Source organism: Carcharodon carcharias, chromosome 20 (genome assembly GCF_017639515.1).
Source record: "Carcharodon carcharias isolate sCarCar2 chromosome 20, sCarCar2.pri, whole genome shotgun sequence".
In the NCBI taxonomy this organism is placed as follows: Eukaryota; Metazoa; Chordata; class Chondrichthyes; order Lamniformes; family Lamnidae; genus Carcharodon; species Carcharodon carcharias.
The window spans coordinates 414,974-440,345 of record NC_054486.1 but is presented as its reverse complement, the minus strand read 5'-3'; the positions used below and the strand labels follow the sequence as shown (position 1 = coordinate 440,345).

The window sequence follows — 25,372 nt, the reverse complement described above, 5'->3', positions numbered from 1 at the left end:
CAAATGCTACATATTTATTTTTACATAGAATCTTGTTGTAGTTAATGAGATATCAGATCTGAATTCTCAAACTCGTTTCCTTTTATGTTGCTTTATACCAGGCTTTAGGACGCATTCATATCTTGTGCATGTTATACATGAGGTACTTAATGAGGAGATGTTTGGACTGCCGATCAAGGGGGTTGTTATGACGTGGCTGGTGCGCAGCTTCTTTAGTATTTTTGTCATTGCCATTGCCAAGGCAATCAAAGACTACTCCAACAAACTCCTGAGTTATATAGTCTAGGTAGGCGCTGGCTTTGTACAGGGATTACAGAAATCATGCAAGTGTTTGCAGAAATCCAACTGAGGGCGGGAATCAATGTGAGATGTTCTATAACACGTTTAGCAGGGAATATAAATATGGTCGAAAATCCTCCTGGTTAAAGTAAAAACCCGAACCCATTTTAACGCTCAGTCAATTGTGTGAAGCCAACAAATAGAAAGTGACCAAGAAACATGCAGGTCACATGTCATCGGGCACCGAAGGTTGGTGATGTAAAGATATCATCGATAGTATGTTAGAGGGACTTTAGAAGGTGATCTGTGTAATGGGTATTCTCGGGATCTCCTGGGTAAACGGTGACCAGTTAATAACATGAACTTGCTGCTGAGCCAGTACTGGATGCTTCATTAGGATTGGAAAACAGATGAAATCACAAACCGCGGGATTATTTCTTCCGAAACTGGACGGGAAATCTACCCTCAGATAATGATGCAAACTTGGGTGTTTGTGAAATATTTTAGCATCAAGTTTCTGCAAACCTTATGTTCAAAAAAGGACAAAATATTCTCGCTGTTGCTTTTGAGAAATAACTTTTCTGGCCGTTTCATTGTTTCCTTACCCCATGAAACTTTAATTCTCAACATTTCATTTCATTTCAGGCAGAACTGGGAGCAGTCAGGCTGATCCATCAGGTAATAACTCTGAATTTTCGTATTATTTGAAATCTTCCTGTCCACTCGACGTCAATTAAAACTAACAGTCAGAGACAATTCAAGTACCAATTTGATCAACGATTAACTCGCTCTCCCAGTGCCTTTCAGGGAGGAATGGAAAGTTTCCTGCACTCCGGTAATCTTTCATAATTAAACACTGTTGAGGGACAATTGCTGCCTAATGCAGAGCGACCATGACTAGGGAGGTGAAGCTCAATAACAACTCAATAGCGAATTCGCGAATTACATCCAACCAGAGATGTAGGTCACATGACGTTACATTTCCGGTGTTTGGGGAGGGTGGGGCTGTCTTTCAGGAGGAGTTTCCAAGTTGCCCCCTTGCTGGATCTCAGTCAGTTAGCGCTTACAGTCACGTCCATTTCCTGGTCTCTGGGGGCTGGAATATACTCTGAACATATCGACCGACTGTCCCAGAAGGGGCATCTCTCCCACTTATTACCGATTCGTTTAAAGGGTTGAGTACAATTGTAACCTTGCGTTTGACACTTTTGATATAGTTCAATGGGAAATTGTGCGCAGGTCAATAAAGCAGATTCTCCTGCTCTGACCTGCAGAAAGTGGAGACCGGTTAGTTGGGGCTCGTGGATTTACTAGGTTATAATTCTGCTCATTTTACTGTATTTTACAGAGGCAGTGAAACTGAGACTGGCGAATGGGAGCGGTCGGTGCGTAGGAAGAGTGGAGATTCACTACAGGGGGCAGTGGGGGACTGTGTTTGGTATCATCTGGGACCTGCAGGACGCCGCTGTTGTGTGTCGGGAGCTGGGCTGCGGGACCGCGGTGTCTGCACCGGGCAGTGCTCACTTTGGGGAAGGTTCCGGACCTATTGTGACGGTGGCTGTTCGGTGCAGCGGGAACGAGTGCGGGAGTGTACATCAGCTCGCTGGGATCAGTATTCCTGGTCACACAGCGATGATGCCAGCGCGATCTACTCAGGTAAAATATACTTTCTGCTCTCATCGCACGTCGGACCTGATTTATTTGCTCTGGAATAATGGCGGAAATGCTATTTTGGGACTGCTCACAGCTGATAAATGAGAGTTAAGGCAGGACAGTCCATTTGGACTTAATGTTTATTCAGTTAGAATGTATGAGTAAAATAAATTCATTTCAAAAATTGTGTTAATTTTGCAAATAAGCTCACATCGCACTGGCACGTTGTGCCCCGCTTTGTATGGCTGCTGGCTTCTTGCTGTGACCTTCCGAGGAGGGGGAATAATGTTGGGAAAATCCCGCAAGCAATTACCCTCTCCCTCCCCAGTCACATGGATAGTTAGGGATGCTGTTGCTGGATTCAGTGAGAGCGATTGTGGAGCCCGGTTGTTCAGTTCCCGGCTCTTAGTGTATTGTTTGTTCTCCCTCCCTTTATAAATTCCCTGGCTAACGAAACCGCCAGAACTTTAGAGCACGCGGCAGTATTTGATCCAAGCTCATGTGTGAACTCTCCCAGGGAGCAGGGAATTTCCCCAAATGAAGTTGAAAATTCCCGGGCTGTTCACATATAGCTCAAGGCGCCAATACATCTGCAGGGACGGCATGTTCATGTCTGCCGTACCTCTGGTTTCCGAGAGGCCGTAGGCCGGAATATTTGGGCTGAAATTTTACACGTTGAGCAATGGGAATTGGGGAGGAAGCTTTCTGTGCGTAGAGTGTAAGTCACGGGGCAGCATGGGGATTAGCTGCAAACAGCATCCCGATGTTAACTGGACATACCATTCGTTTCAAAATGTAATCGATATTGAGATCGAAAGAAGCACATGATTTCAAACAAATATGTTAAGTGCAGTGCACGACACAATTGCAGTGATTAATCTTAACAGCGGTATGTTACTGGATGAAATGCGGAGAGTTCTCCAAACCCGCCCCCAAGAAATCCGGGCACATGGACTTCGCCTGGTCATCATCAGAACTGATTCATCAGCAGCTTACCACATTGTTGGATTCTATTGCACAGGCAGCAATTGTAAAACTGAATAAGTCTTTTAAAACTAAACTCAAGGGAGATTAAACGGAAACTGCACTTTCTAAGTTGCTGATCAATGACGAATTATCTTCAACTGTTTCCTTGATGTCCCACTTTACATCCTATGTTCAGAAGAGGAGTTTTTGACCATGATTGTTCAGTGGTCATCTCTATTCACAATTCATCAAATTAGGAAGCAACCCAGGAACACACAGAGCAAATCCAGGACAGCATCCGTAACTAAAATGATAAACTACAAGTAAGAAGTGAACACTGAGCAAATAGACACGTTCTTTTGAGAGCATTTAGCATTTCAGTTGGTTGCAAACGGTAAGATGTGGAAACAGTGCAGTGCAAAATTGTTTTATTAATTTTCTTCTTTTCTTTTTTTGTTACGTTTTTTTCCATTTAAATATTCTCATGGTGATTTTCAAATTGCTTTGGGCTGTATCTCTATTCTAAACAGGGAGCTATGGAACCCGCTTGGTTGGTGGTTGGGACCAGTGTTCCGGCCGGGTAGAAGTGCTGCACGGAGAGCAGTGGGGGACGCTGTGTGATGTTCACTTTGCTTTAGAGGACGCCAGTGTGGTGTGTGAGCAGCTTCAGTGCGGGGCGGTAAGGGAAATCCCCAGAAACTCTCCCTTTGGGCAGGGAACCGGCCCGGTGTGGAAGGAAAATCACAGGTGCCGCGGGAACAAATCCCGATTGTCGGAGTGTCCGGTTACATCCGGGGAAAATTTTAACTGCTCACTTGGAAATGACGCGAATGTCATGTGTTCGGGTGAGTCCTCTTTTTCTATTCAATCATGGAGCAAGATAATCTTTGCAGCACAGAAAGCAGCCTTTTGGCCTATCCAGTCTGTGCAGGTTCTCTGCAAAATTATCTCACCCAGTCACACACCCGATAATTTACAATAATCCTGCATTATTTTGCATTCAAATATCTGACATTTATATTTTTAAATATACGATCCATCTTCATCCACCAGATTTTCAGGCAGTGCATTTCAGATCCTCGCAGCCAATTTCTTAGACGCTGCTCTTCATATCTTCATCCATCATATTCTCTGGCAATGAAAAGCAGGTCGTCATCACCAGCATTTTAAGAGAGTGCATTTCAGATCCGCATCCTTCACATTCTCCAACAGTAAATTGCAGATCCTCAAACACCACAATCTTAAACAGTGCTTTGCAGATCTACATACGCCACATTTTCAGACAGTGCATTGCAGGTCCACATCCACCCCAGTCTCAGAAAGTGTATTTCACATCTTCATCCATCGCTTTCTCAGAAGGTGCATCCCGTATGCTCATCCAACACATTTCACGAAAGTGCATTGCAGAACCTCATGCAGATATTCTCATCCATGTGCATTCCAGATCCTCAACATCAACATTCTCAGACAGTGCGTTGCAGATCCTCACCCACTACATTCTCAAGCAGTGCATTACAATCCACATCCATCACATTCTCAGGCAGTGCATCGCAGATTCACATCACCAAATTCTCAGGCAGTGCTTTGCAGATCCTCACCAACCACATTTTCAAGCATTGCATTGCATTCCACATCCACCACGTTCTCAAGCAGTGCATTGCAGATCCACACCAGCCACATTCTCAGACAGTGTATTTCAAATCCTCGTCACCAACAATCTCGGAAAGTGCATTTGAAATCCTCATCCAACACTTTGTCAGATAGCGTACAGCAGATCCTCACCTACCACATTCTCAGACAGGGCATTGCAGATCCTGACCCACCACAATATCAGACAGTGTATTGCAGATCGCCGTCCAGCACATTCCATACATTGCATACCCGGTCCTCATCACTCACATTCTCAGTCAATGCATTACAGATTCTCATCCATCATAATTTCAGACAGGACATTGCAGATCTTAATACAGCACATTCTCAGGCAGTGCACTGCATATCCTTATTCACGACAATTTCAGGCATGCATTGCAGATCCTCGTCCACCACATTATCAGACAGTGCATTGCAGAACCTAATTACTCACGCCATGCAAAATAAGCATCCTTACGTCACCATTTCCTTTGCCTATTACAATAACTCTGTACTGGTCGTTCTTGATCCTTCCGCCAATGGGACCAATTTTTCAGTATCATTTTGTTCAGAGCCCTGAGGTTTTTAGCATTCCTTCTCCAAATGGAATATTCGCAGCTTCTCCAAACTATGGAGTAAAAGTAAGGTTATCATCTCCGGACACACCTTTTGAAGCATTTCTGCTTCTTTTCTAACGTCTTGAAACCCTCCCTAAAGTATATAGTCCATAAATGGACGGATTACTCCAGTTGAGGCCGAACTGAATCATCAAAACTTCCCAGCAGTGTACTCCGTGCCTTGATTATGAACCAAAGAGCTTGTAAATTTAATAGCCTTTTCGCAACCTGCGCTGTAAACTAAAATAACGTGTACAAATGCACCCGAGGTTCCGCAGCTGCTGACATTCCTTTAGAAATGATCCCGTTCTTTATTAATACTTCTTTTCGTCCTTTGTTTGACAATCTTGCTTCACTTGATGACATTCTCACTTCTCAAGCTCAAGGCCTGGTACAAGCCCGACTCAAGTTATTTAGCAAAGAAGTCCAGGCTGAGAATGAAGTGCAGTGCTGAGGGAATGCTGTCATCTAAAATTTGTCGTGCTCCAGATGAGAGGTAAAATCGATGCCATGCCTGCATTTTTTAGTGAAGGTTACTAAAAATATTAACAATGACTCTACTTTGAGGGAAACCCGGGAGTCTTCCCCGGTGTCCTATCCAATATTATCCCTCGAACAACAGCAAACAATGCAGCTCATCTGGTCATTATCAGACGACTGTGCGATTTTACTGCGCCCATTATGGCTTCGGCGTTACTTACATTGCAGCAGTGACGACAATTCACAATGGAATTAAATGACTGTAACTTGCGTTGAGACGTCTGGTAGTTTTGAAAAAAAAGTTATCTAATTAAAATATGAATTTCTTTACTTCCGTCAAAAGTGGACAACCGATACTTCCCTGAACTGAATTTCATCTGGTACTTCCCTACCCGTTCTAACTGCTTCTCAGTGTCCGATTGAAATTGATCCTTTTCATATTTTACAACAATTGAACATGCCCTGTACTATGAAACAAAATTGAAATTGTTCCCCTTACAATCAAGTCTGGGTGAGGAAAATATATTAACGGAAAATCAGAGTTTACCGCCAGCTGGAATGTTCTGTTTCTCCGGCCTGGAGAAACGAAACGTTGGACATGACATTATGTCCCCTTTCAAACAGCAATTCCATCTCCAAGCAGCGATTTTTCTTTTATTCCACAGGTGTTAACATTTCTGACAAGGATCTTTCGTGGCCCTTTGCCGAAGTTCATTTAAAAGTTCATCAAAAAAATATCCACCGCATTAACCTGATTAACACTCTCAGTAACATCATCAAATTACTCCAGCACGTCCGGCCAATGCCATTGTCTCTTAAGTAATCCGGCCTGGATTGTTAATTAACCCAGAATGTTTCAATGGTCTCTTACCTCTGCCCCAAGGTATCTTTCCAAGAAAAAAAAGCTTTCCCAAAGCCAAAATTAAACTTTCTGGTCTGTAGTTACTACGCTTAACCTTACCCCCTTTCTTGAACAAGGGTTTAATATTTGGAAACTACAACTATCGGCATTGAAGAAGGATTGGAAGATTATTGCCATTATCTGGCGATTTCGGCTCTGACTTTGGTTATGCTCCTTGAGTACATCTCAGCAATTCCAAGTGTCCCCCCAAGTGCAACATCAGTTACCCAAGCTAATTCCACCTCGTTATAAATAATTAGCAATTCCATTGTTTCATCTGCCTAATCTTTGACCATCATTGACCTTCATTATAAGACTGTAAGATCCACTTTAATGTTAGTGGGACTCTTTTATACACTCTGGATATTGTATATTAATCGTGGATAACAATTGCATTATCCAACTTCAATATTACATGAACTTTTTTCTGCTTCATCTTACTCCCATCTATTTTAACACCCAGGGAGCTTTGGAGTTTTTGCATATTCCTGCACTTGTCTAAGCCAATTGTCCATTTCGATCGTGAGTCATTTTCAGAGGTGACCTGCGCCTGCACGTCAAGAAAATTATTTACCACAATGTATGTTCAGACACCTGAGACTCTGTTACAATCCCTGTCACCCTTTTCTTGAATAAGACTGCACTATTTCCTCCGTTAATGCCATATTTCGTTTCTAGTTTCCTGAGCACTTTTGTTTGTCTCTTTAACATTATCTGCCCGTTCCAAAATCCCTGCCAAATTCGTTCAGACCGCCCAGCAAATAAACCAGACGGACATCACCCCCGGATTTTTTCTTGTGAAACACATGAAAACACCCATTTGTCCTTTCTTCACAGAACTGAGTCTATAAGTCCATGCCAACAGATCAGAGAGTCACATGAACTTGAGTAGCCTTCTCAAGCTGCATTTCTACCGCGAACTTTCATCAGTTCTATCCCTAGTACGTTGTGCTGCGATATTTGAATATTATCAATATATTCCTCCGCTAACAGCAACTTGCTAGAATGTAGGCAGCATCATTAAACTTCATCTGCAGGAGTACATCCTTCATTCTACCTCTGTCATTGCGCCAGTAACGGAGCACGAATGCTGGCTGCTCACCGTCCCGGCCCGGAGAGCTATTCAGGCTCCTAGTGATATGCTTCAACTTAGCACCAGGAAGAGAACATTTAAGAGACCAATTATTGCCCAGGTTACACTGAATAAAATGTGCATTATTTTGCTGAACTTTAATCGTTGTTCTCAATGGTTTTCTTCTTGTAGATGAAAGCTGGTCACTGAGATTGACGAAAGGGGGAAGCCGCTGTGATGGTCGGGTGGACATTTATCACAACGGTCGCTGGGGCAGAGTACAGGACAGCCTCTGGGACCTCAATGATGCTAACGTAGTCTGCAGGCAACTAGGATGTGGTGTCGCAATTGCCGCTTATACCTTTGCAAAGCATGGAGAGAGTGAAGGGCCTGTGTGGGTGAATGATGTCCAGTGTGGAGGAAACGAATCGCATCTCCGCAACTGCAGCTCATTTGCAATGAATTCGTCTCTCAATGGGAGTATCGGCGTCGGGGTTCTGTGTTCAGGTGAATAAATAGTTCTCTTTTATAGGAATATTAATAGAAATATCTAATAAGGAGGAAAGTGTGAATGTACTTCACTTGTTGCTCGAGTGCTTTTAATCTAACTGCTTAACATTGGAGGTTTAACACGTAGAGGGTGGGCACCGACAGAACTGATCAACAAGCAGGACATGCATTTTTGCTGCGCATTTATTACCGGCGGAATTTTCAATTTTCTATCAGACAGGAAGTTCTGACTGCACGGTTGGGAGAGTGTGTTCCAGTTGTTGGCGCGGGGTCGGGGCATGGTTTGAGGGGGAGGCGCGGTGTTGTCGGGAGGGGCCTTACAGCTTGGTGCGAATTTGTGTGTGACATTAACAATGTTTTCACAGAATTGCTGTTCATGAACTGATCAGGGCGACAGGCCGATCATGGGGTATCTGGATTATTCCATCCTTGAAATACCGAGGCACTTTCAGCAGCAGAATGCTGAACTTCTCCCAAATGTCTGTCTAAAACGCCAACTTGGTTTCTTTTTCCACTGATGCTGCCAGACCCCCTGAGGAATTACAGCATTTTTACATGTTATCAATATAAAACAGCGAGATATTCAGAAATCAAGTGAAATAAGAGTTCGAGATGCGTGCAGGGGGGGAAAAGCCGTGTACAATTCATGTTCATAAGTAGTTTGAGTAGAACGGTGAATACGAAAAGTTCAATTGACGTTGAAATAGCGCACACAGCATTGATCACCCAATAGGTGAACTGCAAGCCAGAATATCGTAGGAGTCAGGTGTCGGAATATCTGAATTATTTGTGCACTCCACATTATTTACTTCAAGTAATTTGAGATACATATTTTCAACCATAGAATCAGTTTCCTGTCACAGTCAAGCTAAATGTTTTTATTACATTTGCTGGATAATAACGAATAGTTTAAACTGAGTTATGAGATTACTGCGTAATCAAAGAATCATGATAAATACTGTATTTTTTGGACCAGAACACAAACAGACGGTGGAAGACGGCTGTCAGACGGTGGAAGCCCATGTACAGGCCGAGTGGAGATTTATTACAACGGGACCTGGGGCTCAGTTTGTGATGATTCCTGGGATCTGACAGACGCTGACGTAGTTTGCAAACAGCTGCATTGCGGAAAGGCATTGGACGTGACACTTCTTGCCTCTTGGGGACAAGGCTCAGGTCCAGTTTGGCTGGAAGGCTTGAACTGTTCAGGGGAGGAATCGTTTCTCTGGCAATGCCCCTCGGGATATTGGGGTTCGCACGACTGTTCTCATAAAGAAGATGTGAAGATCATGTGCTCAGGTAAGGGTGACCTAAATGAACTCATTTTCTTTATAAGAGAACGTTCACACAGATGGCATTTTACTGAATGGCGCAGAAACCGCGCATGAACTGTCCATTCGGCTCAACGCGTCTGACTGCTGCTTAATCTGCTCATGAGTCTTACATGATTTCATCTGGCCCGAGCTGAGTTCCACTCTGTTATTCCCTTCGTGTGTTTATCAAATATCACAGTCAAGGCATCGGTACAATTCAACCCACCAAACGTCCATGAATTTATTCTAATCAGTAGTGAAATAATTTCGTCATTGACACGCCTATCCTGCAGTCTCTGAAGGTCTGCTTGCAGTGAGTGGAATCTGTCTTGGTGTTAACTGCAAGCCGTAGTTCATTTTGAATATTTACTTCAATTCCAATTAGCAAATGTTATATGTTAATCTTAAGCAAAAGTGTCCCCCAGCATCAATTCATGTGCACACTACGCCCCGACTTCTGCTATTATAAGTGATATCCTGCATTGTTTCCTGTTGGATCTTCTTTTTCTACCGTGTCACTAATTTCATATTCCCTGATCTCAGCCTTAATTCAGCTGTGGAATAAATTTTCGAAAGTTATTGGTTTTTTTTTTCAAAATCCATGCGGATTACATACACATGATTATCTCTGTATAAAGTTTCTGAAACTGCTTCAAGTAAAACAATGAATTGGAAAATATATAATTCGCTCTTTTGAAATCTGTGTTGATTATCCTTGATTGTATAATTGAATTCTACATGTTCCTCTGTTACATTTCTGAAATAATTATCTCTATTCAGTAAACACATCTGGCACAACTTGGGTGGAGGGGGCACTGTTGACATGATTCCATTTATCACTGAAAATATCTGGAGATTTCTTCTTTCGTTGATAGAACACAAAGAGCTGCGGCTGGTGAATGGAAAGCATCGTTGTGAGGGGAGGGCGGAAGTGTTTTACAATGGGATCTGGGGAACAGTGTGTTCGGCAGCACTGGATCGCCATGATGCTGAGGTGATCTGTAAACAGTTACAGTGTGGCCCCCTGGTTTCTATAGACTATAACGCTCGGTCATTCGGAGAAGGATCCGGACCTATTTGGCTCGATGAGATGGAATGTAATTTTCACGAGTCGGCCATTTGGCAGTGTCGGACAGACCCGTGGGGACAAGACAACTGTTATCACAGAGAAGATGCAGGAGTTTCCTGTTCAGGTATCAAAATAAACCATCGAATGTGCGGGTATTATTTCACACGTTGATGTCCAAATGATTCAGCACGTTTCCTTACTCACAGTAGGAAAGATAACGAAGGGACAACCGGACAGTGAGAAGGATTGCGGTCGAGAATCAGGTGATTACTCCGCTTTATTACACCAATTAGCTGAGTTGTATACCTGTATTTTTCCGCTGAAATAATAGTGATTGATTCTCTTTGACAGATTCAGATGTAGGTTTGCGTCTGGTTGGAGGTAACACCAACTGCTCCGGGCGAGTGGAGATAACGTGCAATAATACCTGGGGCACGTTCTGTGATGACTCCTGGGATATGGCCGATGCCAATGTTGTCTGCAGGCAGCTGAATTGTGGATCTGCTCTATTGGCTACAGGAGGGGCCGCTTTTGGCCAGGGTGAAGGTGATATCTGGTTCGATGAGGTGAGATGTACCGGAAGCGAGTCCTTTCTCTCCGATTGTCCTTCCTCAGCATCTGCTCAATCTGACTGTGATCACAAGGAGGATGCCAGTGTGATTTGTTCCGGTAAGGGTAGTTCTTAATGGTGTGGTCTGGGGCCGGGATAGTAGTGGTCGTTTATTGTTCGCTGAATATAACTGATGAATTCGTAAATTATGAACAACAGATGTATTTCTAAATTAATGCTCTATCATTTTTTTTTGTAGAATACCCCAAGGTCCAGATTTGTCGTCGCCTGCTTCTCCGTACACACCCACAGATAGGTCTAATTAAAAAGTAATATTCCTGTAAAGGCTAATACACCGACTGGACTGCTATTATTGACATTTACGTGTTTTTAAAAAAAAAATTCTGAAGTTAATCTGAGTGTTTCAGAATGATGGACTGTTTAAAAATAAACGGCATTCAGCGTCTCTTTTGAATCTGTCTCTAACATTTCATTAAGGTCATGAAGATGAAATTACTTCCATCCCTCTTGTGATCGGTATAACTCTCGGGATCCTGTTGATCTGTGAGTTCATCGCACTAATTGTGCCAATGCAGAGACAATCATCAAGGAAAGGTGAGACTCAAATCTAACCACTGACTTCACCTTAAATCTCGGATATTTTTATTTTTCGTTTAAATTCATGAATGAGATTACAGCCTCACTGGCAGCCCTGCATTCATTGTCCATCCATAATTGCCCTTTAGAAAGTGATGATGAGCTGCTTTCTTGAACCGTTGCAGTCCATGTTGCGTAGGTAACCCCACAGGGCTATAAGGGAGAGAGTCCAGCGACCGTGCAGTAATGGCGACATATATCCAAATAAGGATGGTGAGAAGCTTGTCGGGTGATTTCCAGGACGTGGTTTTCCAATGTGTCTGCTTCCATTGTACTTCTCGATGTTTGTTTATGTGGTTTTGGAAGGCCCTGTCTAAGCAGCCTTGTTGAATTCTTCATTTGTAACTTGTAAATTTTACACACTGATGCCACTGTGCGTCGGTGGTGGAGGGAATGATTGCTTGTGGATATGGTGCCAATAAAGCGGAAGGCTGTACTCTGGATGGTGGCAAACTTCTTGAGTTTTGTTGTAGCTGCACTCAAACAGGCAAGTGAAGTGTATTCACTAACGCTCCTGATTGTCCCTTGTAGATGGTTTAAAGGTTTTGCCGAGTCAAAAGTTGAGTTACCTCTGAACTTTTGTCACTACCTCATTTATTTCACAAGCCCAGTTCAGTTTCTGTTCAATGGAAACCCCCGGAATGTTGTTAGCTGGGGATTCACGGACAGCAGTGCCACTGAAACTCAAAGGCTGACAGTTAGATTATACCATGTTAGAGATGGTCATTCCCTAGCACTTGTGTCGCGAATTGTACTCGCCACTTTGAATGTCAGGCCTGTGTATGGTCCATGTCTGTCTGCACCTGGACACAGCCTGCTGCAGTAGCTGAGCTGAACATTGTTCCATCATCAGCGAACATTCCCACTCCTGACCGTCAGATGAAGACATGGTCAATAATGAACCAGGTTATGATCGATGGGCCTAGCACCCTTAGCTGAGGTGCTCCTGTATTAGTTTCCCAGGACTGAAAGGTGATTTACCTGCATCAACAACAACTCCCTTGTGTTGTGCGCACTCTGACTCCAAGCAGCGAAGAGTTTTCTCCCGAATCCTATTGGCTCTAATTCTTTCGGGCCTTTTCATGCTTCATATCTTGGTGAGGATTCACTTTAACTTTTTCCACACGTTGTCACTTGTCATGGTGGAAACTAATATAAGCCGATTTTAGCCAGCATTCTCGTTCAAAGCACTTGGTGGAACAGCAAAATGTCACATTTAGATGGAAGAGTCATTGACTGTCCACATTCTCAGTCCTACTAGATCCACCGCTACTGCGGCTCAAGATGAAACTAATTGTTGTAGCCATAGAACAGAAGGTTATCGGAAGCAGTTTACACATGATGCCCAGTAATTTTGTATCAGGCAATCGACTTCTATCCAATCAGTGTCCGTCCACTCCTTCCGTTTCCTTGCCCAAATGGCCAACTTTGAGCTCTCTAGCCAGAATCGATCCACAGTTTTGAGACGTGAGACTCTTATAGGATCTTCGGCACCCATTTATCAATATTGTGTACCCTTACATAACTAACTACTCCGATCTGAACAATAATCACGCAAATGTTCGATGCGCACTTCAAATTAATTTTAACGCTGATGTGATACAGAAAGGAAGCGTGAGCTCCTCGCGGGTCTTTCCAACCTAATGATGTCATCAGAATTCAGCGATTTTTCCCCTGCTTCTCTTCAGCTGAAATCCCCGTGTGCCTCACCACCGAGTGATCAGCTGGAATTGATTTCTCCCGAAAAAGCCTCTTTTCGTCTTTTCTAACATTAATTAAACTGGGCCATAGTCTAGTGGAGTTGAACACGTGTCCATGCGGTTACACACACACACGCACATTCACACACACAGACACAGTCACACACACCGTCTATCTCTCTCTGCCTCTCAGTCTCTCTCTCTCACACACACACACACACACACAGACACACAGACACAGTCACACGCACATACCGTCTATCTCTCTCTGCCTCTCAGTCTCTCTCTCTCTCACACACAAACACACACACACACACAGAGACACAGTCACACACACATACCGTCTATCTCTCTCTGCCTCTCAGTCTCTCTCACACACAGATATATGGATACGCACTCTCTCGAAAAACACATACTTAACAAAAGATCCTTCTTAGCCAGCTCACTGACTATCTGCATTCACTTTCACCATCTTCTTTGTGTTATTATTTGCAAACGTTTCATTATTAAACAATGGTAAAACACAACAAATTGTTAATCTCTCTGCCTTTCCTCCATCAGGTTCTGTCACTGGCGGTTGGGGTTCACCGACTGCTATGTACCAAGCAATTTATGAAGAAATTCAAGATATTCCGCCTGTCAAGGATCCTGCTCTGACCCGTGGCTCAGGTTTGTAACTCCCATTGCAACGCCATTCTGCACTGGGAAATTCTGTTTCCGTTTACCTGCTTTCTAAGTCAGTACAATGAATGGGCACGACTGGCATTCAGCTCACTTTCCTCATGTGAAAGCGCCCTATATCCGTGTGTGTCTGTTATGCGTGAAGAGTAATGAGCTTCTCAAAATTCCCAAAATTCTGTGTTGATCAAAAGGTGTTTTGCCGTTTATTTGAAAATAGCGAGCAGATCGCTGTTTCCAACTTACGAACAGAATGCTCCCTGGCTCCATTCGATATCTGACTGAATAAATTATACAGAGAGAGGATTACTGAATAGACATTGCAAACCACTCACACCAACTATGACAGTTTAAAGGGCCCCTGTTCTCAGGGGCAGAGATTGAAATTTGGGAATATTTTATCCAATATTATGTATATCTGTATTGGAGAAAAAAAATCAAACCGTGTCCAAAGGAATATGTTTCAATAACTAACAAGGATATGTTAAACACTATGGCAAACTGTGGGGAACAACAGCACATGAAAAAAAACAAAGAAATGACGATAACATAGGGAAGAATAACAATGGTGGGAAGCGGCGGGTTGGCAAAGCAGGAAAGGGGAGAATATGAAGAAAGATGACCAATGTAATTACGGTGATAATTACGACTAATCAATGAAATGATCTTGGATTGTCTAGTAAGTTAGCACAATGTTTATAGTTAAAACGGACGTGCGGTTCAGAATTGCGTGACCGTATTCCAAAAGGAACTGAAAGAATAAGATCCAGCATTCATGAAACATCAGAAACATTAATCAATATTTTTCTGTTAGTATTTGCCAGGGGTAAAAGATAAGAGGACATGACGTTGGGAAATAAGGATAGGAATGACAAAATTACATTTAAAATTAATTTAAAAATAAAATTATAAAACACTCACCAACAACTGCACAGTTTGCTTTCATTCATTACAGAAAAATATTATAAGATAGCAGAGGCACATTTACAGTGATTAACCAATTCATTTCAAGCGGTGGTAGTGCCACGATCCTGGCGGATAACTGTCATTTAATCCAACGTTACATAGGAAGATTGAAAATATCCCGGGAAGAAAGGTCCGTTGTCTCAACGTTGGGGGGAGAAAAACGAGTGAAATTGATACGAATGAGGAAAAGAGTACACATTTGCATCAAAGCAAGTGAAGCAAATACTTCATAATGAGATCTCTCACTTTCAGAACCTCACCAAAACCTTCAAAAGGTTAGCAGCATAGATAAGCTTAGCAGTGAGGACATAAATTCTGTGGATACATAATTTTTCGGAAATGTCCACTTATTGCCCAGTGGGTGTGAGTATTGCTTCTGAGTCAATCCCTTTCGGGATCCAGTTCCGCTCCAGTACTTGGAGAGAAGTATCAAGGCTGACACTCTGGTGCTGAAATGAGTGGCTGATGCCCTCTTGGCAGTGTTCTCTTTCAGAGGCGTTGTTTAAGTGGTGGCCAAAATGTCTTCACCTGGAGATTTGAGTGTTGCCCTTGGTATACTGACAAGTATGTATCACTTGATCAAAATCACAAAGCCAGATTATCTGCTAATGAGCACATCGCTGCAATTGCCCCTGGAAGATTGCTGTGGCCAAATTGCCTGTCGCCTTTCCCATATTTCAATGGTGACGATACATCACTTGGATCCATTAGCTGCAAACAGCTTTGGACATCTGGACATCATGAAATGCACTGGTTGCTCTTATTCGTTACTTTTAAATGGAGTCACCTATAAGAATGTGTAGCCTGCTGCCTACAAGACAGAAAACAAAGTGTGGAATACAAGGTAGTTATGTAGAGGAAATAAAGTGGGAATGGGTTTTCAAGACACTTCCCTGCTAATATCACTGTTGTTCAAAATTTATCTGAACGATTAGGATGAAAACGGTATTTTTTTCTAAATTTAACGATTGACCAAATTGTGATGGGCTGGGAGGTAGTGAAAGAGTTTTAAAAACAGCCATTAATAAATTTCCGTCAATGGACATACAATTCGCAAATGAATCTCCACATAATTAATTGTGGGGATTGACAATCAGGTATGTAAACTAAGAATGAATTTTCCATCTGTAACGCTGAATCGGAATTAAATATTAACGTCGTGGGCTACAGGAGTTCAGGAAAACAAATAAAAAATAAAATCGATGCAGAATGATCAGAATGTGAAAAGCCAAACCAAACAGTATATTTTGGTTCTTGATAGATGGATTTAAATAACAATATTAGCCAGGTGAACCTCGATCGAACAATAGTTAGAGGGAATTTGTGGGAGAATTTACAGTCCAGTTCAGCAAATTTGAAAAGATATGTAGTTGATGAGGGTCACGGCACCTCACAAGGATGGAAACCATGTTACGAGCGAAAGTTATCCAAACATGCTGAAAAGAATGATCATAAAATGCTTTTTGGCCTCTTTTTGATTCCATTGCCCATGAGTTCCTTTCTCTTCCGTAAAATGGGATGGATTTAAAGCCTATGCAAATGAAAAAGAATGGTAGTTTTGTGGAGGGGGTGGGGGAGGGGGAATGTGGATAAGGAAACTACGCCCAGTGACCCACTGAGGGTAAAATTGCCTTTTCGAGGTCACCCTGAAGATTTAATGTCCATCCCTGGATGCCGTGATAAGCTGATAATGGTTTTTCCCATTGAACACTCCAGTACATTTGGCGAATATTCTGGAAAAATTGACGTAATGTAATAAACACACCGGCATTGCGACACGGACCATGAATTATTTTGACCTCTACTCCAATGGGCTGAATGTTTCTGCAGCGTGATGACGCTATAATGACATACATACTTGCTCCAAGAACCAGAGATTTTATTCCCCCCTCTCTTTAACAGTTTCTGCTTCCATTGACTCTCACAACCATATCGAATACTACACCAGCCACATTTTGGATGACCAAGGTCGTGGATCGGAAAATCCTGACGAGAACTCCTCCAGTGTTCAGGGTGGGTAAACTTTTTGCTCCGGCCATCTGGTTTTCATCCGTCACACTCAGTAATATCTACACTCGAATATGAACTATTAACAAGGACGAATATACCATTAAGTTGCACAGACCATGAGATCAGCTATTACAGTGACGTTAGATAAAAACGCTTCTAAAATACTTTCAAGCTGATCCATTTTCAGGTGATTGCACTCAATAATATAAAGGAGAGAAATAGTTTTATTTAGAGAACATATCATGTTATAAGTTTCATCACAAGGCCCAGTAATCTATGAAATGTGAAATGTGCATGCAAGACTGGCGAGATCATTGAGTCGGTGAGACACGGGACATCAAAACAAAAAATAAAAATACTGAGAGGCGATTTGTTCCAAAAATTCTCCACGTTTTATCTCCCTCCCCGACATGCGCAACAGAACCTCTGTCATCCCCTCTGATTGAGTCTATCTATTCATTGTTAGCAATTACTGTCAATGAAGATGGTTTGTTCCCCGCAGATCTCGGCGATTACGACGATGCTGAGACCACAGACAATGATTCTCAGAGCGATCACTTGCTGCTGGAAGGTGTTGATGGTGATTTCTTCAGACCGGAAAGTGCCGGCGGTGATCTGTGAACTCTGGGTGAGATAGAGATTAATTTCCCTTCTCAGCCTGTCGATCTCCATTGTTGGTGACTTTCTTCCTCTCTGTTCATATCTGTTCTGAACTGGACCATCTTCAGAGTCTGTCACTAACGGGACACGCGCTCATTGAATGGTTGGGTACAGAGATTGTTGGGAGGGTTGTGCACACCATCCATCATCACCACTTAGTTTATGCAGGTTTGTGTTTGGTTGACTGCGGCCAACCACGGTCTCAGATAAGTCGAGGGGATGGCTGTGTCTCTTCAGGGAAGCGTTGGCGTCATCCCTGAATTGTTTTTCCTTCTCCTGGGGGAACCGAACCTACACCACCTCCCGCCAATGATGATTATTCTGATTTATCCTTCACTCACCTGCCCACCGAATGAACTGGGTCTGTTTGAAAGTTCATGCTCTTGTAGCCACAGTGTTGACGATACATGGCCTCAATAACCACAGCGATCTTGCTGTGTGCTGTATGTGACTCCAAACAACGGCCAGTTTTGTTTTCTGTTTCCCTTGGATCCCAAAGTCATCAGTTTGGCTCCGTGATCATTGATGCCGCACTCGGTCACATAGCACGTTGATGTCAAAGGCTGTCACTGTCACCTCACCTCGGGAGTTTAGCTTCCTTTCCCATGTTTGAGCCAAGACCGAAATGAGTAGTGACCCCGGCAAAACTCAAAACTGATGGTCGCTGACCAGGTGCTTGCTAAGCACGTGTCTCTTTGGATTAAACCTTCCATCATTTTACTGATGATGGAGAGTAGACTGATTCGGCGGGATTTGGCTTCAATCATTACTACAATTAATGCTGCTCGCTGTGATTTGTCTCACTTGTTTAGACCCCATGCGGGAATACCTCCAGTGCTCAAAATGAAACATTCGACTTTCCGGTACGTCTTCTGTTGCCTCACAGCGATACAACACAGCCCAGGCAATAATAAACACCATTCCTTCTCTTTCACTCCAAATAAACAAATTCTAAACTTTTCATGCTGCTCTCACACACCCGCACACACACGCACTCACTTGTACACACGCACTCACTCGCTTGTGCACACACGCACACTCACTCACTTGTACACACACACACACACACACACACTCACTCGCTTGTGCACACACACACACTCAATCGCTTGTGCACACACACACACACTCGTTTGTGCACACACACACAGACTCAGTCGCTTGTGCACACACACACACACTCACTCGCTTGTGCACACACACACACTCACTCGCTTGTGCACACGCACACACACACTCGCTTGTGCACACACACACACATACACACACTCACTCGCTTGTGCACACACACACATACACACAGACTCACTCGCTTGTGCACATACACACTCGCTTGTGCACACACACGCAGACTCACTCGCTTGTGCACACACACACACGGACAGACATTGGAAATGCATCCGCTCTCAGCCCATTATTTACCGATAATATGTTCACCTCAAGTGCATAACACTCAGCCCATTTTTGGGCACGCCTTATCGGTTCATCCAATCCCTGAAATGAATGACAATGTCCACCATGAAAAATTCACAAGCCCGCACATTCTGTCGCCAGAATGTCGTGAGGGTGTTGCTCCAGCTTTACAACATATACATGAAACTAGTAAAACCAATGCTCGATTAAATGTTCCAAGCTTCTTGCGCACAGTTGGGGAGTATGCAGCCCTCTCTGGTTTTTACAATATCATTAGCTAGAATTGTTCCGATGCTTTTAATGATACTGAAACTATCAATGAAAACGTGTTGGTTTTTTTCACGAAAAACAAAGAAAAACAAAACTAAGTGATTTTGAAATAGTCCGATCAAAAAAGAATACTTGGCATTTATTTAGATGATGGTGGCAATAGTTTCAACCCTCTCTCTCAAGTAATATTTTTTGCCCATCTTTCAGGTAAAGGATATCGACAAAACCAAGATGCGATGCCCCAGGTGTGAGAGTCACTGTGCAAAATCTGAGGGAATACCCTTAACCTTTCCAATTATATGTCCCTCTCGAAGTTGCTTCACTTTCTGATATAAACATGTTTTGAAAAACATCACACTTCACCTTATGTTGAGACATCTAGTTTCATATTTTAACCTATAACTTATCTTTAAAAATATGAATACTGTCTAATCAGAAATGAAGGAAAAGGGGATTTTTTCCCTGCATTTCCTTCTATATAATAAAATGGTACCACACTCCGCTGTTTCCACAATACAACCCAACAGGAGAATTGAAGACCGATGACCATCCATTACAAGTTTATATCAGCTTCATTATGTAATTTTCCAAATGCCTTAAAAGAAGGATTAAATCAAGGAAATAAATGGAATAACTGTTTTACATCCATTTAGCGTTCATTGTCTCTAGACTGCCACATACGGGGGACAGAGAGAGCTGCATTCTTACAGCAGCTCACCACATCATCATGTTGCTTTACAGCACTACACTTAACTCTTGGGTTATTGACTGTGGAGGGAGGCAGGAAAACATTCAACATTCAATAAGTCTCCAATACTTGTTTTTCTACAAGATAAATAATCAGTTATCCATCATCGGAGCTAATAGTTGACTGACTCAGGAGAAACAATTCATGTGTAGTTTCACCCAGCAGCTCTTATTGTAGTTCCATGAGGTCGACGATTGAATCTGGCGTAACCACAAATGAGGGCCACCATTATAATAAATCAAAACACAAAAAGATAGAAAAAAATGTTCAACAAATGATGAAACATAGACTGAGAGAGATACAGTGCTTATGGTTCCTGCTTGTGACAGGGTCAAGGGCTGGAGTGATTTAGTAAATCCGCGGCACTGGCACTGTTTATGTGAACTTGCTGAGCTCTGTCCACTCAGGGCCATAACTCTTCCTTGTCAGTAAGACTGGTGGAAAAATAATCGCATTTGAAGTTTGTTACCAACCTTCCAGCTGGTGGATCCTAATCACCAGCAGTGTGGCATTTTGCCCTGTGTTCACCTGTAGCGAGACACCAACAGTTGATATCAAGCCATTCTTCCCTGACACTCACGGGGCGCAACATACTGTGAATTTATGAACAGAACACCCTAATTCCCCCCCATGCAACAATCTACTCAAGTTTCTTCCAAATTCCCAAAACTCCCAAGAAGCTGCAAGATTAGTTCACTGGGATCCAATTATTTACCATCCATATCAATTATTCCGAACTGGGGAATAATGAAAATATTTCCAAATTTGCAGATGACACAAAAAAGGTTGGAGAAGCAATTTTCAGACGGATGCAACATTGTCCAGCAGAGGATAGATTGGTAAAGGTGTGTGTGTGATTCTGACAGTGTCCAGCAGAGGATAGATTGGTAAAGGTGTGTGTGTGATTCTGACAGTGTCCAGCAGAGGGTAGATTGATAAAGGTGTGTGTGTGATGCTGACAGTGTCCAGCAGAGGGTAGATTGGTAAAGGTGTGTGTGTGATTCTGACAGTGTCCAGCAGAGGGTAGATTGGTAAAGGTGTGTGTGTGATGCTGACAGTGTCCAGCAGAGGGTAGATTGGTAAAGGTGTGTGTGTGATTCTGACAGTGTCCAGCAGAGGGTAGATTGGTAAAGGTGTGTGTGTGATTCTGACAGTGTCCAGCAGAGGGTAGATTGGTAAAGGTGTGTGTGTGATTCTGACAGTGTCCAGCAGAGGGCAGATTGGTAAAGGTGTGTGTGTGATTCTGACAGTGTCCAGCAGAGGGTAGATTGGTAAAGGTGTGTGTGTGATTCTGACAGTGTCCAGCAGAGGGTTAGATTGGTAAAGGTGTGTGTGTGATTCTGACAGTGTCCAGCAGAGGGTAGATTGGTAAAGGTGTGTGTGTGATTCTGACATTGTCCAGCATAGGGTAGATTCCTCCCCCTAAATTTGGCCCTCCCACAAATTTCCCCCCTGCAAATTCCACCCCCTGCAAATTTCTCCCCCCCCTGCAAATTTCTCCCTGCCGCAAATTCCCCCCTGCATATTCCTGCTGCCGCAATTTCCCCCGCAAATTTCCCCCCACAAATATTTCCCCCTGCAAATTTTCCACCACGCAAATTCTCCCCCCGCAAATTTTTGCCTGCATATTCCCCCCACCCGCAAATTTCCCCACCGCAAATCTCCCCCCGCAAATTTTTCCCTCTGCAAATTTTTCCCCCGCATATTATCCCCCTCGTAAATTTTCCCCCTGCAAATTTCTGCCCTGTAAATTTCTCCCTCACATATTCCCCCCACAATTTTCTCCCCCGCAAATTCTTCCTCCCCACAAATTCCCCCCACAAATCCCCCCGTAAATTGTCCCCACTGCAAATTTCCCCCCCCACAAATTTTCCCTACGCAAATTTCCCACCCAAAATCTTTCCCCCCACAAATTTCTCCCCTGCCGCAAATTTCCGCCCTGCAAATTCCCGCCCCCACAATTTCCCCCCGCAAACTTTTCCTCCCGCAAATTTTCCCCCACTGCAAATTTCCGCCCCCCGCAATTTCCCTCCGCAAATATTCCCCCTGCACATTGTTCCTCCCACAAATTGTTCCCCCTGCTGATACCTGCCTCGCAAATATTTCTCCCCCCCTGCAAGTTTGCCCCCCCGAAATTTTCCACCCCGCAAATTTCCCCCCCTGCAAATTGTTCCCCTTGCAGATATCTGCCCCGCAAATATTTCTCCCCCCCCCAGGAATTTTCCACCCAACACCCGCAATTTCGCCCCACCATCAAATTTTTCCCTGCACAGATTATTTACCCCCGCAAATTAAGCCCCATCACAGGTTATTCTGCCTGCAAACTTCCTCCCCCCCAAAAAAATGTTCCCCCTCCCCTGCAAATTATTCAGTCCTGCAAATTGTCCCCCTCCAAATCACAGCCCCACCACCACCCCCCTCAAAAATTTTCCCCGGCAATTTTTCCCGCCCCAACAAATTTGGTCCCCCCCCCTCAGAATTTTGTCTGCACTCCCCCCCCCCAAATTGTCCCCCAAAATTACCCACCTGAACCTTTTGCCTTTTCCCCCTCCACACATTTTCCTCTCTCTCTCTGTCCATCTCACTCCCACCTCTCATTACCTAACCCTACCTCCTAACTCCCCTCCTCTCTCCCTCACTCCCCCAACTCTCCTCTTGTCTAACTTCCCCCTCTCTCTCCAGCCCTTCCCTCCCTGTCCTTCTCTCCCCCCCTCCCCTCAGTCTATCTCTGCCCTCTCTGTCCCATCTGCCTCTTCTCTCTGTCTATTTTGCCCCCACCCTCTCTCTCTGACTCCCACACCCTCTCTATAACCCCTTCTAACTCCTCCTTTCTAATTACCTCCTCTCTGCCTAACTCCCACCTCTCTATCTAATCCTCCCTCCCTCTCCCTCTAATTCCCCCTCTCTGTCTACTTACTCACCTCTCTCTGCCAAACTCCCCTCTCTGTCCAACCCTCCCCTCTCTCCCTGTCACCCCCTTTCTCCCTGTCGAACTATTTCCCCACCCTCCAGTCCATCTCCCCTGTCGCTTCCATCCTACTCTCTCTGTCTAATTGCCTTCTCTCTGTCTGACTCCCACCACCATCTCTTTAAACCCCTCCCTACATTTCCACATCTAATTCCCCCTTCCGTGTCTAATTGCCCCCTGTCTAATTACTCCCTTAAATTTCCCCCCTCTCTCTTAATTACTCCCTCAAGTTTTCCCCTCTCTCTAGCTAATTCCCCCTCTTTCTCGCTAATTCCCCCTCTCTCTCTCTAATTCAGACAGAGCGAGAGGTGGGCAGACAGAGAGAGCGAGAGAGATGGGCAGACAGAGAGAGCGAGAGAGATGGGCAGACAGGGAGAGTGAGAGGTGGGCAGACAGAGAGAGCGAGAGAGATGGGCAGACAGAGAGAGCGAGAGAGGTGGGCAGACAGAGAGCGAGAGAGGTGGGCAGACAGAGAGAGCGAGAGAGATGGGCAGACAGAGAGAGCGAGAGATTGGCAGACAGAGAAGCTGCTGTGATGTAGATGAAAAGAAAGATCCACGCAGAGACAGAAAGAGGTTGAGAGGCTGAGAGACAGCGTGAGATGTATAGAGAAATAGAGGACACGGTGGGGGTGGGAGATTGGAAAGAACAGAGTGACAAAGTTTCGGAGAGAGAGATACAGAGAGATTTGTAGGAAGAGATGTAAAGGGAAATTTGTCACAATTCAGAGAGGCCGAGGTACAAAGGACACGGAGAAATGGGGGTGGAAAGAAAGATGTGGGGATAGAGTGAGGAACATGGAGGGAGGAGCAGAGATAGAGGGGCAGGAAGAGGTGGAGGGATTGGACTCGATGGGATTATATTGGACTCTCTGCAGCACCGTGTCTCATCCTGGATCCCCCTGAGTAACACCCCCATTCCCCAACCCCCCGACACTGACCCCAATCGTCGGTGTGAACGTTCCACACGTCCCTTCTCCGGATAGAAGAATGAGGGACAAAGACATGGATATGTTTTTATTATTGTCTTTCTCTCTGGTTATAGCTCCTGTCGAGGACTCCTGACGGTGAAATGATTCTCTCTCTGCATCGTCTGAAGCTGCAGTTTCCAAATCCATTCTCCCTGGCGGGGAGAGAGATTGAGAGAGGAATGGAAATTGAATAAAATAAAGCAAAGATTATTGAAACAAAAAAAAACACAGCAAGATCCCAGGACTCGTCTCATTCACATCCACAATCTCGGTTAGTGGGGTGAGGTGAGGGAAACATTTTATACACACGTCCCCTATTATTAAACCCAGACACTGGGGGCAAAAGATTCCAAATGAGATGAAGATGCACAAACACTGATCGTTCCCCCCTCACTGTCCCTCTCCCATTCACTGCCCCCAACCCCTCTACCTGCTCACTCCAGGGCTGCTGCTGTTTGCACACCAAATATTCACATTGCACTTTCCACTTCTAACACTGTCACCTCTCTCCCTCTCTCGCTCTCTCTCGATCTGGTTCTCTCTCCCTCTCTCTCTCGCTCTGTTTCTCTCCCCCTCTCTCCCTCTCTCTCTCGCTCTGTTTCTCTCCCCCTCTCCCTGTACCTATCTAGCCTCCCCCCCATCTCTGCTCCATCTTTCCCTCTCTCCTGCTCAATAACCCGTCGCTATCTCTGTTTCCCTTCTCTTCCTCGGGATCGATCTTGATTGAAATGCACTCTGGAAAGTTTCCGTCTCACCTTTTTAAATAAAGATGCACTGTGGCCATGTTTAATATTTATCGATGATTTACACAGAGAAATGATGGGGAGAGCAATCCTCAATCAGCCCTTCAGTGAACTGAATTCGGGGAGGGCAGCCACGGTCGCAGTGCAGGACAGGCTGCAGGACAGTTACGCACAGCAAGATCCCACAAGCAAGGTGATGTTAGTCAGGTCCCCTTGCTCCTCTCCCCCAGAAAAGGCTAATCTCCCTCTTTAAAACTGGGGGCGGGGGTGGGAGCTGATTATTTTGCAAAGCGTTTGAAGCCTTCAGAGAAATCAGTGAGTGGAATTCAACACCCTGCCCCCAACCCCTAACCGACCAATTCACCATCTGGCCTTCAACACAGCAAATATAATAATAAATAAATAATCTACACATAAACAAGCCTTTACACAGTGTCACATTTAGAACTTCAATTCCAGGGCCTCAGAAACATTGGAAAGTCAACACATCAATGTTTACAATAGCAGTGCACAGCAGGATCCCACAAACAGCCCCACGAGGGACAACGCC

The 25,372-nt window shown here is 44.1% G+C and overlaps 1 protein-coding gene across 1 annotated transcript in view; it reads left to right on the top strand.

Moving 5' to 3' along the window:
- Window positions 1–20,041, top strand: part of LOC121292740 (deleted in malignant brain tumors 1 protein-like) — a 35,907-nt gene extending 15,866 nt beyond the window's left edge. The window contains exons 6-18 of the mRNA XM_041215087.1: window positions 102–272; window positions 1,628–1,935; window positions 3,614–3,743; window positions 7,790–7,922; window positions 9,084–9,406; window positions 10,296–10,613; window positions 10,841–11,158; window positions 11,299–11,337; window positions 11,538–11,654; window positions 13,958–14,065; window positions 16,943–17,053; window positions 17,553–17,678; window positions 19,601–20,041. Of these exons, the coding sequence (XP_041071021.1) occupies window positions 102–272; window positions 1,628–1,935; window positions 3,614–3,743; window positions 7,790–7,922; window positions 9,084–9,406; window positions 10,296–10,613; window positions 10,841–11,158; window positions 11,299–11,337; window positions 11,538–11,654; window positions 13,958–14,065; window positions 16,943–17,053; window positions 17,553–17,671 (2,195 nt within the window). The 3' untranslated portion in view covers window positions 17,672–17,678; window positions 19,601–20,041. The remainder of the gene's footprint in view (window positions 1–101; window positions 273–1,627; window positions 1,936–3,613; window positions 3,744–7,789; window positions 7,923–9,083; window positions 9,407–10,295; window positions 10,614–10,840; window positions 11,159–11,298; window positions 11,338–11,537; window positions 11,655–13,957; window positions 14,066–16,942; window positions 17,054–17,552; window positions 17,679–19,600) is intronic.
- Window positions 20,042–25,372: the final 5,331 nt, after the last annotated feature.